Source organism: Cyprinus carpio, chromosome B16, assembly GCF_018340385.1.
Source record: "Cyprinus carpio isolate SPL01 chromosome B16, ASM1834038v1, whole genome shotgun sequence".
NCBI lineage: Eukaryota > Metazoa > Chordata > Actinopteri > Cypriniformes > Cyprinidae > Cyprinus > Cyprinus carpio.
The window spans coordinates 12,230,757-12,248,968 of NC_056612.1; the positions used below are offsets into that span (position 1 = coordinate 12,230,757).

Consider the following 18,212-nt stretch of genomic DNA (forward strand, 5'->3'; position numbering starts at 1 on the left):
AATGTAATGTTCTGCTTTTGTGTATTTGTATACACATTTGTATACACACAGATGCCCTGCCACCCACATGCACAAACAAGCTTTTAAAAATGGAAGCTGATACTCTCAAGCTTAAACATTTCATGTTTCAGATGCCCAGATGTAACCACTCATGTGCGCATTCGCACACAAAACAAGCACAGAAATGCACCATCACGCACACCATTCATTGACCCCAATAATTGCCATTAACAAATCGCGTTACTCCTGGTTGCCCTGGCTAATTTATTCTCCCCATGCATGTGAGGTGAAAGGTCAGGCATGTTAACAGGCCGCTAAGAGCTTCCTCTGCTTGGGGATGGGGTTGGAGGCCAATGGGGAGGTCTAAACGGGGGCTGGAAACCCTCCCCGCAAGGTCATCCGTATTTCACAGCAGACTGCGAGAGGGCAGGGTCCACATGCTTAAGCGCCCAATAAAAAGGCCTGGCAGGATGTTACAGATCGTAAACCGAATTTCAACAACCCCCCTGGCACCCCTCCCTCTGAGGAAAAGAAGACATTCTGATGCTTTATTGCCAATTAATAGAGCTGGGTGGAAAATGTTTGGTGCCTAACATTTATTGTGCTGTAGTAATTTAACTCCTTGTGATGTGGTTTGGATGTATAGGTGCTCGCTACTGTGGTATAGTGTTAGTGGTTTGTAGTCACATAGCTGGGAGTTATAATGTGGTATAATGTAAAGACAGTCACAACAAACATTTCACTGAACACTAATTCTAAACCATATAGTTAAAAGCATTTACAATTATCATTTTAAAGGGGTCATATGATACAATTTCAAGTTTTCCTTTCTCTTTGGTGTTACAAGCTGTTTGTGAATAGATAAAAAAAAGTGAAAGTGACGTGACATTCAGCCAAGTATGGTGACCCATACTCAGAATTCGTGCTCTGCATTTAACCCATCCGAAGTGCACACACACAGAGCAGAGAACACACACCCGGAGCAGTGCCAATCCTGCTCTATGCTGCGGCGCCCGGGGAGCAGTTGGGGGTTCGGTGCCTTGCTCAAGGGCACCTAAGTCGTGGTATTGAAGGTGGAGATAACTGTACATGCACTCCCCCCACCCACAATTCCTGCCAGCTCGAGACTCGAACTCACAACCCTTCGATTGGGAGTCCGACTCTCTAACCATTAGGCCACGACTTCCCTAAGAGCCCTAAAGTTGCAAAGACGAAAGTCTCAAACCCAAAGAGATATTCTATTTAAAAGTTAAGACTCGTCCACGCCCTCCTAAAATGCCTCGTTTAAACACGCCCCCATATGTCTACGTCACTGTGTGGGAAGATTTGCATAATGTTTCCACAAAGAAAGAAGGCGTAACTTTGATTCTCGCTGTAGTATTGTTGCCACCGCCGCCATGTCGTGGAAACGCTGTGTGTTTCGTTGCGAAAGCGAAAATACTTTGTTTGGTCTTCCAAAAGAGGACACAATTAGAAATTAGTGTTTAAGTTGTATTTACAACACTGTTCCAGAACAGTTCAACTCAAATATTTGTGTATGTGCAATGCATTTTACGAAGGACTATTTCCTGAACATGGGAGAGTAGCCTACAATGCTGGCTGTTCTGACTCACAGCCTGTAAGTATGTTTTCATATTTAAAGAATTTGCCACTGACTATTGAAATGTGAGTTTTGAGTAGTATAGAGTAGTGCTTGTTGTTTGTCGTTTCTCTGATCACAAATGGAGACATGGTTTTATGTTTGTGCGGCGCGATGCAACGCAACACGTAAAAAAGACAATATAAGTCATTATAATCAGTAATTATGTCCCCACTGGATACAACAAATGCCTCGTTTGTAATGGGTTCCCTTTCAAGGGAACTTCGAACTGCGTCCTCTAATGACGTCTAGTGAATGACGTGTTTTCCCAGTGCCTGTTTTATAGTCACACCGGTAGTGACGTCAGAGGCTGTCGCCGGCCAACTCGTTGGTGTTTTTTCATTTGTATGCTTCAGACACGGGTCACGACAAGGTGTTCCCCATAGCGACCCCTAGAGGACGCAGTGTCTCGTTCCCTACTCAGGGAACCATGGTTACATTCGTAACCTGAGACGTTTTCTTGGTTTTGTCTCGTCGCACCAGGACACAGCATCACAATATGGTAAGGGGCGTAACATTTCCGTCACACGCTTGCACTGGATATCTGGCCAATCAGAGCACACCTCGCTTTTCAGAATGATGAGCTTTGTAAAAATCGACATGTTTCAGAAAGGCGAGGCATAGAGGAGAAACAATAAGGTACAATATGTGGAAAATAATGTGTTTTTTGAACCTTAAACCGCATAAACACATTTCATTACACCAAATACACAAAATAATCTTTTTTTAGCAACGTCATATGACCCCTTTAAATCCACTCATTTTATTATTGTTTTATTCTTACAATTCTGCTGATGCTATAAATTAAGTTAGAGATATATACTGAATTTTAACAATATACTCAACAATTATTATATAATATTAATATTATAATTATTTTTAGACTAATTTCACAATCTTTCCTTGTTCTGAGACTCGCAATCTGTCTTTACAGAGATTATTAAATCAATAAATAGAATTCAAAATGTTGGTTAGTTTACTTCATTTCTATAAATCAGCTGAAACTGTCCATTTCAGTAAATTTATTTAAAACTCTGATTTAGAAGTTCATTTGAACTTGTACTTGCTAATGATCAAAGAAGTCCCTGTTTGACAATTTCTTATATTAGAATGTTTCAACAAAAGTTTGGGGTTTTGGGATTATTTGACAGTTTACTGTCAGTTTTCATCCGTTTAATGCATCTTTGTGGAATAAAAATATTAATTTATTTAAAAAAAAAAAATAATTGCTTGTTTTATATGTTTGGTAGTTAATGAATCACATATATTCATGTGTGGTGATGTGGTACCTCTGAGGATGTAGTTCTGGTAGTTTTGGTCAGCCTCAGCTCCCACTTTAATAAGACATGTGAGTCCTTCAGCCATCACAAACTCATGCACCAGATCTTTATCATCCTGCAAGAGAAACACAAGTAGCAAAAACTCAATGTATTTACGAAATACCGAGAAGAAACACATAATTTACACAGACACAACACAGGTTGTGGATAAAAAAATATTGATGCATCTTGAAATTAAAACAACCTACAGAAATCAAGAAAATCACACTCCATAATGTGAGAAAAATATTGTTTTATTGCAACACACTTTCAGGGTGACCAAAGAGAATTGCAGAAAGGCCCCGTTGTGTTTTCATAAATGGACTTGATTTCAAACTGACACAGCCCAAACTGAAGCTTATGAATTCCCATCTGTCAAACGCTCTGTCAGCATTTTCTCTACGCTCCCTAAAGGTTCCCCCTCCTACACCAACACATGTTGCATTGTTCTGCAAACTCTCTGTCCTCTAGGTGCTGGGAACGTCTTAAAATAACCTGAAAAGAAGCCCAACATGCTTTTATGAACAACTGAAAGGTCAAATAAAAAAAAGAAAAGAAAACAATTCATTTAAAAGTTTTAACCTATTAAACTGTATTACAAATTTAAACTTCAAATGAAATATACAATTTCTTATGCAGTTTCAATACAGCATTAATCTAAAATCATATAAAATATAGCAATTAAATATAATAAAATGGTTTTACAGTATATTTCATATAATTACTGCATTTTATAAAACCTACTTTATGATAAGCTGCAGAGATATTTAAACACTTTTCTGCAGAGTGTTGTTTTATAGAGCTGTCTTGGTCTCATCCCTGTAGAGTTCCTCCAGATCTCCCTCACTGAGCACTTATAGTTTGAAATCCTTTTTACTTCCTACCCATGGAAACCCTTTTTGTTTGGGGTTGAGTAAATTTGGGTTGCTAAGTGCTGATCGACTGCTTCCTAGCAGTAAAGAGCCCATTAAACACACTGTAGAAGAGGTGTGAGGAGCAGTACGTGTCTCCGCTTGATTTATGGCACTCACACGCACACAGGCCCACGGCTGGCCACACTTCACTAATTCTCTGATTACAGCATGCATCCTTCCTCTGTCCTGTGTGTCATGTGTGGATGTGAACCAGGCTCCTGCTTATTTCTTCTGCTTTGGGATTCGCATGGACACACCCTATTGGCTGATCTGAAAATGATTAGTGGTGTTGGATTTGTGGAATTTATTTTGGCACAGCCAGTCTATAATGACACAGTATGCCCACGTCTGGAGAAATGCACTTTACGGCACATGCAAAATATACTTAAACTCAGGACAGCATGAAAAATGCCATTCTTACCACAATTCTTCCTGAGTCGAGTGATCAATCAGATAACTGCTCATACATAATGTTCTCAAGTGATTCATACATCTTAGATTAAAATGCAGGGGGATTAGGAGTATTATGAGATCGGTTTCAGTAAATGGAACTGCTGAACTGGAATTCTGTCCTGGCTCTGTGTGTGTGTCAGTGTTGTGGGAGTGGCTAACCAAAAGTAGCACTGCTACTAACTAAACTACAATTAAGCAGCAGCTGTTTTTAAAATAGTGTAGCTTAAACAGTAGCAAACTAATTTTTCCAACAATAGCTGCACAACATTGCTAATTTAAATATATGTATGTTTTTATATAAGAATTGTGATTTTAATTCCCACAACTGCAACTATATACCTCACAAACTGACTTTATTATTTGTATTTTACAGTTTGACATTGTCACTTTTTTACTTTGTTTCTCATTATTGTGACTTTATATCACTCATAATTTAAAGATTGCGACTTTGTATCTCACCCTTTAATTTACAGTGGAAGCGAAAAGGTTATGCTTTGTATCTCACCCTTTAATTTTTCTTACAGTGTTTTAGCTTGCTTCTACAACAAAATCATATTGCCTTGCTGAATTTTCATAGTCAAATGTCCAGTGAGTGATGCTAAAGGTACACTTATCTCACCATTCCAGCAAAACAATAAATTCCAAAATTAAATTCCCGAATAGAAAAATTAAAAGTTAAATACTCTCTAAAAATTTAAATTACAAACCACCTACACTAAACCCTTACCAACACCTCTCTCTGGGCCACCCGTGGGGCCTTTGCTCTTCCACATCACCACCAGAAATGCCCAGCTCTATGGCGCTTTGTAGGCTGCTGCGGAAGGGGTGGGGGCCCGCCCTGGCGACGAAGGCGGGGCGTTGAGGTGGAAGCAGCTGCCCGCCGGGCAAAAGGTTGGACTGCCTCAGTCTGCTTCCGTGCAAAAGGTTACATGCTCTCTCACATTTGAAATGATCTTTGTCACCTACCACTCAAGAGATGGTGCTCCTACCCAAGCGTGAAAACGACCAGAAAAGCATTTTCTTAAAGGCCATGGCGGTTCATTTGGATCGTAACCACCCTCGTGCTTCCTTCACAAGTCTTTGAAGCTCTTTTGCAAGGCCCGGTTATTGTGACTTGTGTCTCCCCACATTAGGCAACTTGCATCGCTACCCAATCACTCTCGCTACTTCGAGGGTTGAGGGAGGAGGAGCTGGCAATGCTGTACCGGGTGGGGGCGCTGAAAACCAGCGCTACCAATCATCCTGCAAGTGGAGATTACTACCCTATTGCAAAAATTCAGGCTCCGCCACCATAAGGGCAGCATGGTTATTTTCCCTCCGATGCTGAGATGGGGAGGCAATACGGTACGCTCTTTGAAGAGGGCCCAGCGCGTTCCGTGGGTTACTCCTCTGGATATTTGGTCCCCAGTTGGTTCCCTGCGGGGTTTGCCACAAATAATGCACTATGTTTAAAAAAAAAAGTGCTTTCAGGTCATAACACAGTCGGCCCGCCAAACGAGCCCCAAATCGCGGGTTGCCGGAAGTGAGGCAGACAAGCGGGACTCCGCCTTTTTTGAAGAAGCAGAGCCTGGTTCGCAGCTCCGAGAGATGTCATCTTCCCGCAGAGAGAAGATGACTCATCCACGAAAGCTACCTCAGCGTGTTTGCCCAGACACGTGAGGCAGCAATGTGACCATCACACGTTGCCAGCTAAACGACGCCACCCAGAAACGGAATTCAAGTCTTTTATTAGGCGCACAGGGGAATTAGCCGCTTGCAACACGACGTGAGTGCTGTGCAATCCACTCGTAATTATAATTCTCGTGTAGCTTTTGAACTCGTGTTTGCTTGTTGGTATGTTTTTTATACTGTTAGAGAATAATTGCATGCTGCATATTTTTCTTACAAAAACACATCAATTTGTTACAGAAGGCCTTAACTTACCATATTAATAAAATATGGATATTTTTCTTACAAAAACACATCAATTTGTTACAGAAGGCCTTTATACTGTACATCCCCCAGAGCCATGTGAGGGATGTTTTAATATGGATGGATGGGCTTTATTTGACTACTCTTGGACTGTTGAACAAAATCACCTGCCCATGCCATTATAAAGCTTGAAAGAGCAAGGACATTTTTAAATATAACTCCAAATGGATTTGTGTGAAAGAAGAAATTCATATACACCTAGGATGCCTTGAGGGTGAGTAAAACAGGAACCAATTTTAATTTTTGGGTGAACTATTTATTTTTATTTTTTCAGTTTAACAGTGTTAAAAATATTTAATGCAGGGGTTTGCCACCCCACTCAGAGCTGCTGCTTCTGTCTCTTTTTTGTTGACAAAAAGTGTGTTTATTTAGACGTGCAGAACATCTTTAGGAGCACATCAAATGGGAGACTCTTCAGACGTGCACCAAGCACCAAGCGAGAGTCAAACGGGCATAGAAATGGTACAGCTGACGAGGCGCTTCAGTAGAACAACATTGAACTGCGGTCAGATGAGATGTTGTCAGGCCATATGTCAGTAAATACGAATCTTCCCGTCCTGTCCACCGTTATACTGTGCTTGTAACACGTGCTCTTCAATTACACGCATGCTGTATATCATTTCAATTTAAAGCACAATTATTTATAAATGGTTGTGAGAAAACACAATGCGTGTCATATCCGCGTCATGTTTAGCAGCGGCAGCTCTTAAAGAAATAGCAGCCGAAAAACCTAATAACCCAGGTGCTGAGATGTCTGTTAATCAAAGAACAAAAGAAAAAGAGGAAATCAATAACTTTTGTAGCTTTAAGGATTAATCTTTATTTCATTTAGAATTTAGTGTTTGATAACTTTATTCAGTTTCTGTACATTGCCTACTTGCTTGAAGGGCACAGGTAGCTAAATATGACATTTATTATAATGGCTTTATGTGAAGAAAAAAAAAGTTTTTTTAAGTCTAATAAATGTTAAAACTGATAGCTCTCATTTATACTGTAATGTTGAATGGCTACAATCAAATGTTAAATTTCTATTTCACAGAGACATCAGTAGTATTGGTATCAGTGATACTCGCCTTCAGTCATAAAAAAGATGGCACTAAACAAATCGTTAAAAAAATATACTGTATTTGTGTTCTTTGTACATTCATTAAAATAATAATGAATTTATTATTTATAGTTTTATCTTGCAATTACCTTTATTACTATTATTATTACGTTTTATTTTGATGTAGAAGAACAGGCTCCTATAGTTTGTGACTCCATTATTAAGACAAATAGTGTGCATGTAATAATTGTTCAGTTGCATTTATTAGCAAATTCTGTTTAGATTTAACATTATTACATCATTAATTCTTTCAAAATACCCATCTTGTACTAGCACTAATTAAATTCTAAATCATATAGTGTGCTCTTATCTAGCTTCATATGTAATTAGCTATTTTTTGTTTGCATTTTGTATTATAGTTAATTAGCTTTTAGCGTAAAAAGCGTCACTGTTGTTTAACTACTGTATGAATTATGAATACTTTGTAGCCTGACAAGCTACATTTCAGTAGCTTTCCCAGGAAAGTTGTGTATATATGCTTTCACAAAGCTTGCATGTATGTTTATGTTTGTTTCTGCTCCAGAGTATTTGTGTGTGTTTATGCGTAGCCTTTGACAGGTTTAAATTACACACTTGTTGACAGGTGTGAAAGTTTCAGGTGCTTTTGCCATTAAAAATGCTAAAACTTTAGTGGAAAGACATTTAATCTCATACACACACACAATGCGGTGGTCAGACATGGTTTCTCAAGAGGAAAAACAGTAGCTTCCAGCACAGCTTTAAAATCAATCAATGATGGAGACTCCAGCTTTCTGTGCAGTGAGAGAAATTCCAGCATAGCCGTACAGCTGAAACATGCATGAAAACACAGATACACACTCACACACATGTGCTGCTGACAAAAAGACATTAGCAGGTGCTCTGCGCTAACGTTAAGTCTAAGTGGGAAAGCTTACCTGAAAGATTTGCTTGAGAGAGAACAGCGCTCTTCGCAGCTCACGTCCGGTTGAATTGTAGAGCTTTTCTGCAGGAGAAAACAGGGAAAAGAGATTTGAGTTGATCTTCATGTGCTTTACTTTCTAACATTTGCAAGTTTAGATGGAGCCTTTGAGCTATTTTAATATATTAAGGGGACATATGCTCCATAACTCAAGCACTTTGGAGCCCAGATAAAGAACTGTGCTTGTGTCATTGTGTTTATTGTTCAAACTGCAGTGCTTCTGTCTGCCAGCGTGTGGCAGGGTTGAGCAGAGTAATGTCTGTGTGCATTAGTGCAGTAGCTAAAGACAGACTCAGCCTCTGACTCAGCATGCATATGAAATAATAGGCATGCATCTCTATCTCTCTCACTCAGTATCCTTGATTATCTCTTTATCGATGGCTCTGAGGAGCTGTATACCGAAACCACAGGCTGAAGCTCAAAACATACTGTGCTCTCTCTCCATTTTTCTTTCTCAATGAGTCCCCATAGAGAACTCTCATTAACATTCCGACCTCAGTATTGGCAGCCTGAGAGTCCAATTTAATCATGCCCACTGCTGAGTGTGTGTTTGTGAATGTCAGACTCTCTCTCTCTCTCTCTCTCTCTCTCTCTCTCTGTGTGTGTGTGTGTATGTCAATGCAAGCTTTTGCATGCATACATTATTATACGCATGTGAGAAGGAATACTAGTCTATTAACTAGCAAATATAATACTAAAGTAATGTCATCTACACGTTATGTAAGGAAGGTACGAAAATGTTTTGCCACAGCTGCCAATGGTACTTTGCATTTACTATATATATATATATATATAGAGAGAGTATATATATATAGAGAAAGCGAGAGAGAGAGAGAGGAGAGAGAGAGAGAGAGAGAGAGAGAGAGAGAGAGAGAGAGAGAGTGCAGTTACTTTCCAACTCACAAAATCAGAGAGAGAGACAGTGGACACACAACATGTAAGCCTAAAAAAGTTACTTTCCAACTGGCAATTCATCTCACATTTGGCTCTTATTGATTTAATTCTGTTCCCGGTATGGAGAAAATAAGTTCTAGTTTAATTCTCTAAATCCCCAATCGCTAAGACAGGAAGAGATTAAACTGCTAACAGGTTTCATTGCTAATAATTACTGAAATACAATACTCCATACAGGAGCACCATATCCACCCTTTTTATAAATATTCTCAAGTATTTCAACTGAAGTCTCGCGTTTATGTGCCAGAGAGGAACTTTTCTTCTGGTTTGGCTTTATAATTGGCCGGCACATTTCCAGAGCTTGTTTTCATATACAGTAACGGCAGGGTTTTGTGTTGGGTTTGACAGGACCACACCACTGTGATTTACCTCAGGCATATGTTTCTGTTGTGGGCCTCAACAAATCATGTGGAGCAAAGACAAGAACCGCATGAACCAAAGCCAGCCATCTTACTTTTCAACCAATGTGTCAGAACTTTAATCTGGCTTTACTCAGATGTAAATCAAAGCCACCTCGAGGGAGAAAAGACCTCTGGCACACCTGTACACCTCAAGATCCAGATTATAAACAACAAAACAATTATTTAAGTTAAACAAGTCTCTTTGAAACAACTTGTCAAGAACATCCCAGTGAAAAATAGTCAAACTGAACTTTAAAAGATTACCCAATCATTTTAGTAATGTAAACATTCTTTCATAGGGACCATGTTCATTTTTTCAGTGAAATACACTTATAATCAACAATTCCTGCAACTAAACAGTCAGCATTTTTACCTCTCTCAGAATTTTTTTTTTCAACTTGCACCTAAATATTTGTAAATATTGCAAATACTACACAGTAAAATTCCCAACAGTAATGATTTGCAAAAACTAACAAAAAATAAACAGTTTTCTATAAAAAAAAAATCCATTTCAAATACCAGTATGTAGAAAGCAGGGCTAATCAAACAAATATTAAAGACAAAGTGTGCCACTAATGGCATTAATGGTGATAAAGTGAAAAAACATAAACATCATTAACCTCAACTAAACCAATAAAATAATAAAAAAAAATAACAAAAATATTAAAGGAATAAGATTATTGTGATGATATTGTGACAATCCTCCTGTCTGCCACTGGCAAAATAAAAAAATGGTCGCACTATTGTTTGAGCAGTCACACTTTATTTTAAGGTCCAATTCTCACCATTAACAAACCATTAACTACAACTTTTGCCTCAATAAACTTCTAATTTGCTGCTTATTAATAGTTAATAAGGTAGTTGTTAAGTTTAGGTATTTGGTAGGATTAGGGATTTAAAATATGGTCATGCAGAATATATGCTTTATAAGCACTAATAAACAGCCAATATGTAAATAATAGGCTTGCTTATAAAGAACAAGTTAATAGTGAGAACTGGTCCCTATACTAAAGTGTAAACTGGTTGAGCCGAAGTTGCCATGTCGGACTATTCAAGCTGTTCACACAGAGCAATTATAGCACAAGAGTCATAGATGCCATACACTTAACCAAAAAAAAAATACTTTAATCACAACAATAGCACAGCACACACTTTTAACTCTTCATAACACAACACCTCTTGAATTGAGGACATACAGGCTGAAGGACTTATGGAATGATCTGTAGACCTCAGCAGCATCTGGTGATAATTTGTTCTCTTCCTCACATTTAATACCATTTCTTGTAAAATTACTCTTAGAATCAACACAAACAACAATAAAAGCACATTCTGTTCAAGCAACCTTGGACTCCAAACCTCCTCCATCTGCTGCTGTCAAGAACCTTAAAACCATCTCTGCTAAAGCCTCCATCCATCCTTTCCCCTCTCTCTCTGGTATTTCTCTGATCCTGCTGGAATAGAGGAGACCAGACAAAAATGACTGCAACCTTTACTCAGGGACTTTCATATTTGGCCCTCACTTTCTCTCCTTTTTTTCACAAATCATTTTCTTATTCAGAACTCAGTGTTCTCAAGAGTCAGCATTCTCTCTCTCTAACTCTACCTCTGATTCACCAAACTGGATTTCAACAAAACTAGCATTTTCAAGACTACTGACAAGAACTTGCTAGTTTTTGCTACATCATTGGAAATATATTTTTAAGCGTGGTTCTAAAATCTGCTACCCATCAATATTTTCTACATTATTTATTGATTTATTTAGCAGGAGCGAAAACGTACGCCCACTCTGATGGAATAATTTGTTAAGACTGATTCATCTATAACACGCAAGTCAGTCTTTTTGATTCATTAAAAGAACTGTTCCAAAACAATGATTTCTAAATTATTTGCAAAATGAGTCGAGGTTTGGCTGATTAGCATGACCCGGTTTTACCCTGCTGGTGGATGCCACAACTCCTACAGAGAGAGAACATTAAAACAAACAAACATCGAAAAGAACTGGTTCATAAAAGTCATTTGTTCATGATTCAGATTCAGTGTTTTCTAATTCACTAAAAAGAACTGGCTCATAAGAGTCATTCCTTCAGGAATCAGGCTATAGTTATTATGTTGCATGTTTTTGATTCATTAAAAAGAACTGGCTCATAAGAATCTTTCTTTTAGGAATCACTCTACATTGGCCATGCTGTATGTTTCTGATTCACTATAAAGAACTGACTCATAAGAGTATTTCATTTAGGAATCACCTGGATTGGTCAAGCTTTATGTTTTTAATTCAATAAAAAGAATTAATTCATCAAACTCATTCATTTGAGAATCAAACTGTTTGTACATTCCTGCTCTTGTTCTATTAGCTCACCATTGTACCACCGATGTAATCACTGTCTCTCACGTTACCTAGAATTCCTCCCCTAAACCACTCCACACTCACCCCAGACCTCCATCCTCCTGCTTTAAGCCAGTTAACTGGCAGGCTGGCACAAGATCTCAGCAAACACCTGAGAACAAAGGAGGATGAAGGGTAATGAAGAGGAGGGTGAGCGTGGGATCATTTCTCACAGACCCTCTTATACTGCCACACGGCCCAACGGAGACAGAGAGCTTCAGCGATCCGCAATCAGACATGCGCTGATTCAGCTAATCTTTAGTTCCTCTCTGCGGTTTCTGGATGAGTCTCGTGAATGTGATGATCACAGAGATCAAATAGTGACAAACACATTCGATCTCTCCACAGTCATAAAACCACAATCACGACACGGATCTTGTTGTATCATGCAATGAAACCTTCTCTTGGAATGTGTGTGTGAGACCTGCTCAGTAATTTTGCTACTGTGTTTGCGTGATCTCTCTATATGTCGGGTCAGACAGTCTACTGTAATTCAGCCTTTCTCCAATAAACCTGTCATAGAGTTATTCCCGCCTGTCATACAGCCATGCATATCTGCAGACGGATACACACACACACACACACTTACATATACAGACACACACACAGCGCAGGGAGAGAGAGGCCCTCCTTTAATGAGAAATATTTCAGCTCTGATTAGTTCCATACCAGCTGGCAGGGATAAGTGCCCGCAGTACTGTCCTCTGTCTCATCACGTTCAGGACGAAAAATAATAATAATGGACAGAGAGAAAGAGAGACAAAGAGGCCAGTCAGAGACTGTGAGACAGAGAAAGCAAGGAAAGAGATGTACATATTTATAGTGTATATACAGTGGTCCTAAAAAGTATTTAAACACTAATAAAATAAAATAAAATAAAATAAAATAAAATAAAATAAAATAAAATAAAATAAAATAAAATAAAATAAAAAATCCAGCTATAAAATATAAAATTAAATTAAATAAATATAAACAAAACAAACAACCACACCACTCTACACAATTCAGAAACATGCAAAATATAAAATTAAATAAAATAAATATCCACAGCACTGTCCACTTGTCTGCTCTAGGCAATTTAAAATTATTACCTGTGACAATTATGCAACAGAAATAAATGTTGTGTACAGGCATAGAGTGCATGCTAACGTAATTTGCGAAACTCACAATTTTCCAAACGGTAAGAGTTTTGGACAGATGTTTCATTAAAACAACTGGCATTTTTTTTTTTTTTTTTTTTTTTTTTTTTTTACAGCAGTACAAACCAGGAAAACACTGTACTTCTATCCCTCACAGCCTTGTTTCACTTCAGTCAAAAATTAAATACGCCACTAACTATAAACTAATAGACCAATTTGCCAACTCACATTAAACACTAAAAAGAATTATAATTGTGGAACATAAAAGAAGATAAATTAATATTTGATATTTTGTTCATTCAATGAAAATGGGGGTCAATGTTCTTTTTCAGACCCCTTTTACTCTCAATGTATGCACAAAAACCGTTATATCAAATTATTTTTTGTTATAAAACCTGTAGGTTTCACCCCCATTTTGGGGTGAATTATCCCTTTAAGAGTGAAAGTCTGTGTGGGTTACATGTGACCTAAGGCATTGCAGTTCAAATATTATCATACCAATGCACCTGCTGCCCCTCCGCGGCCCTTATAAAAGCTAAAGGGAGGGAATACAAGGATGAAAACATGAATCAGCGTTTAAAACTTTACACCCTTTTCAGCACTTTCAAGGTCATGTCTCCTCTGAATGCCTCCGTCTGATGATGATAATAATAATAATTATCCAGTAATAAAAGTAGGAGCAGTAATTTTGCTGCCTCTTAGTTGCCGTAGGGGCTGCGGGGAAGCGATACATGGAATCTGAATGGGAAAATCAGAAAATACACACATACTCTTGAGTGAAGTCTTCATAAATTGATGAAAATTTCCACTTTCACTGTTAGAACTTGTTCAAGCTTAGTAATAGGTTGTAAAAGAATCATTCTTTTGAGTCAGATCGTTTCAGTGAATACCGATCTGGTTAAAGAAACCAGTTTGATTGATTCATTCACAAATGATTCCTATGATTCATTTAATTACTGATTTAGTTCTTATGGACTCACAGCTGTTAACAGCTCAATGAAATGGAAGATTATCAGTGAATAATATCTTAATTCTTTTGTTTATTTCGCATGTTAATTACTGTATGATTTCAGAAGACTTTGAATACAGCGTTTGAGTTGTGTGGATCACTTTTATATTATTTTAATAGTGCTTTTGCATTTATTTTGAAGCTTGACAGCTCCAGTCTCCATTCATTGCATTCAGATGGAAAATAACAGATGTAAGTCAGTCATATTGGTTTGGAATGACATGAGGGTTATTCAATGATGACAGAATTAGATATTTGGATGAATAATTCCTTTGGTCCCCATGAAATTCTAAACTTATTGCTCTCACTCTTAACAATTCATCCATGTTTCATTATTTTTTCTTGTAATATTTATAGAATGATGCATAGAATCAAGTTCCCACCCCACCCCAGAGGTTTTTCTTGTTTTTCCATAATCCATACCATTTGGATTTCCTTAAAAACATGGAGGAAAGATTTGACGCTACTTCCGTTGCATCGCAACTTTAAGTAAGACAAAACGAACAAGTCTCTTCAGACCACCTGCATTATTTTCTCTCCTTCCACCTCTTTTGCTCTGTTCTTCATTTATGGAGAGAAAACAGGAGTAATTACAGTGAAAACCTCCCCAACATCAGTGTGGGCTCGTAACATGCCGCTTTATGGCCTGACAGGCTTCTCTGCTTTCATCCTCTCAGTCGGTCCAAACATGGAGTGGGTGATAGGTCAAAAAACGCAGATAAAGACAGGCAGGTGGGAAACATTAGGCAAAAATGCAGGTAATGATGATATCACTCAAAAGCGGTGGAAACCAAAACTGGAGAGGACTTACTGGGTGGGGCAGTGAGGGAATTAAACTGTGAATGAAGATTTTAAAGAGGACGTTCAATGTGCAGATGTGCATCCGATGTTAACTAAACAGCTCTTCAATACAGTGTGTATGGAATCCCGGCAACTTTTTAATTAATTTGTTCCTGCCACTTGAAGTTTGTTCAGATGAATGCTGTGCTTTGATGAGAGCCAGATGGAAGTCTGGTACTTGGCGTTTGATTAGTTTTAGCCTAGCGTGGGCCACACAGGCAGAAAACAGCCCAACCGGCCATGGCTTCCACAAACTGTGTGCCATCACCTACCCAGAAGGTCATGCTCTTTTTCTGTCAGAAAACAAGAGAAAATAGGTAACGAAAAGGAGACAACCATCCTTCAGGCCATTATTCATCAGCAACAGAGGCTGACAAGAAAGGCTCTCTCTTTTTATGGAAAACTTTTTGACTGGGAACAGAAGGCTTTGTGAAGGATTCATGATCAAAACGCCACCACGCCTGAATTTAAATAAAGCGTGAATTTGAAAACAACTCATAAAATATTTAAAAGCGGGTGGATAAAAAGACTTGAAACCACATTAAGAAAAATGCAAGCAATTAGGAATCTGAGGATTTGTAAAAAAAAAATATTCATAGTGTGCAGTGATTCATAAAAACAACTGGCTAATTTTAAGGATCTTTGATGTACAGTATATGGTAGGGGTGGATGATCAGCAAAAATTCAGGATCTATTACAAATGTCAAACCAAAAAACAACATTTTATTTAAGTAATTTAAGTCACAGTCATTAACATTGCCAATTATTACACACACACACACACACACACACACACACACACACACACACACACACACACACACACACACACACACACACACACCATTCATTTTGATTTCTACAGTTCTGAAGCATTAAAACTTGTGGTCACACTTTAAGGTCCAATTCTTGCTATTAACAAACCATTAACTATGACTATTGCCTATAGCCTATATTGCCTTATTAATAGTTAGTAAGGTAGTTGTTAAATTTATGTATTAGGATTAGGATGTGCTTTATAAGTACTAATAAACATGTTAATGCTAATAAGAAACTTGTTAGTGAGAATTGGTCTCTATACTAAAGTAATACCAAACTTGTTTATGTATAATATTCAAACCTCTACTATATGATAACAGGTATTTATAATTCCAGAGGTAATCCGGTCAATGTGATCACTTCCGCACACCCATGACAACATTGTAAGTTGTAAGAATCTTCAGGTCAGAAAATTTCTGAGATGGATATCAGTGAGCAAGGTGCTGATTCACTAATTTATGTTATTCAATATAATTACATAATAATTACATACTAATAACTACATAGTGTAATAATTACCAATGCTGTAATAATTAAGTGGATTTGTGAGTTTGCTTAGTGAAGTATTTGTTTGTCTTTGAGTGATTCATTAAAAAGAACCAGGTCACAGAATCATCTATTTAATCAATTCAAATTCAGATCAATCAATTCAAAGCTTGTTCAGATAAAAAAGATATTCTAAAATGTCATCCACCCCAATATTTTAAACACAGCCTCCAACATGACTCATTCCAATGAACAAAAATCACTTGTGAATTTGGTGCCAAATCCAGTTCTTGCATTGGAGTCTGGAGAGTCTGTTTTATGACCACCAGACTTAGCTGTAGGATGCAGTTACAACACAAATGCACCATGCTGATACATGCTGACTCAACTGCACTCGTGTACAAAAGATTTCTCTTCCACTCCTCTGTATGCCATAGAGGACAGTGGAAAATGAAACCCCTGCTGAAAAAGCCAGAGCTGATCACCTTTCGCTATTCTGATATCTTACCCTGGGATTGTGCTCGTCTGGCATATCTTTGCAAGGTTCCCATCAGACTGTGAAAATCCCTCTACTACAAGCTACCATTGTCTCTGCAGGAAACCTGAGACACTCATTATTTGTGTGTTAATAGATCATTGTAATAGTTAATAGTATATTGTAAAAGTTCTACCCAAGTGACTTAAAAAGGGCAGGGGAGTGTGCAGTAATCTTAATTGTTACTTGGTCAAAGATGGAGCTGCTTGTGATAAAACGGACATCCACAGGATCCCACCGAGATTTGTGGTAAGGTACAGTCTGACCTCCTGGAGACTGGATTTTTGGAGCTTCAAAAAGGACACAAACATTTGAGTGTGGATCTGTAAAAAGTTGAGGAGCTTATCTTCAATAAGGACACAAAAATGTATAAATGTGTAATAAATGTAGCAACGCACTATATTCCGAGTCTTCTGAAGCCAATCCATAGCTTTGTGTGAGAAACAGACTAAAATTTGGTCATAATTTATGAAAAGTTGGGGGAAACACACAATAATTACATTACAGAACAAAATCAATTTCGCAAACAGATTTTGTTACAAATTAAACATTTTTAAAATAATGTTTGTTTGTTAAAAAAAGGTTCACTTTTGAATTCAGTAAATATTATGACAAATAAATATTAATTTAATTGATGCAATGTGGTAAATGCGTTATGAACTCTTTAATTTAATTAAAATCAAATGAACACATTTATTAAGTAAGAATTCATAAAATCAAAAGTAACAGTGAAGACATTTACAGTAAAAAGAAAATGCTATACGTTTGAAGATTCTTTTCATCAAATAATTCTGATATAAACGTATCATAGTTTCGACAAATATATAAAGCAGGACAACTTTTTTTTTTTTACATTAACAAATAAATAAATAAATGTTTCTGACCAATAAATCATATTAGAACCATTTCTGAAAGATCACATGACACTAAAGACTGGAATAATGGCTGTTGAAAATTCAGCTTTGCCATCAGAGAAAAAAATTACACACTGTTATTTTAAATTGTGATAATAATTCACAATATTACTTGCAATATTGGATTTTTTATCAAATAAATGGAGCCTTGATGAGCATAAGGCAGTTATATAAAAAAAAAAAACCCGCACGCTTGTGTATATGACAATACAAAATTCACCATAAAACTGGGCCCTCTGATCTCCGGGCCCTCAAAAATTTGTAACCCACTGAAGCAACACAGGCAGAGCAAGTACATACACACACATAATCACATTAGATTTCCTTCCCCGTAAACATGTACCAGGATATGGAAGCACATGCGTAGGGTATAGACTTCAGTTCGAGT

At 37.6% G+C, this 18,212-nt stretch overlaps 1 protein-coding gene across 5 annotated transcripts in view; it reads right to left on the minus strand.

Annotated features, from left to right (window-relative positions):
- Positions 1-18,212, minus strand: part of fhod3b (formin homology 2 domain containing 3b) — a 167,888-nt gene that overhangs the window by 58,512 nt on the left and 91,164 nt on the right. For all 5 annotated transcript variants that reach the window (XM_042740797.1, XM_042740801.1, XM_042740800.1 and 2 more), the window contains exons 4-5: positions 8,298-8,365; positions 2,929-3,034 (exon numbers count right to left, since the gene is read on the minus strand). In XM_042740797.1, the coding sequence (XP_042596731.1) occupies positions 2,929-3,034; positions 8,298-8,365 (174 nt within the window). The remainder of the gene's footprint in view (positions 1-2,928; positions 3,035-8,297; positions 8,366-18,212) is intronic.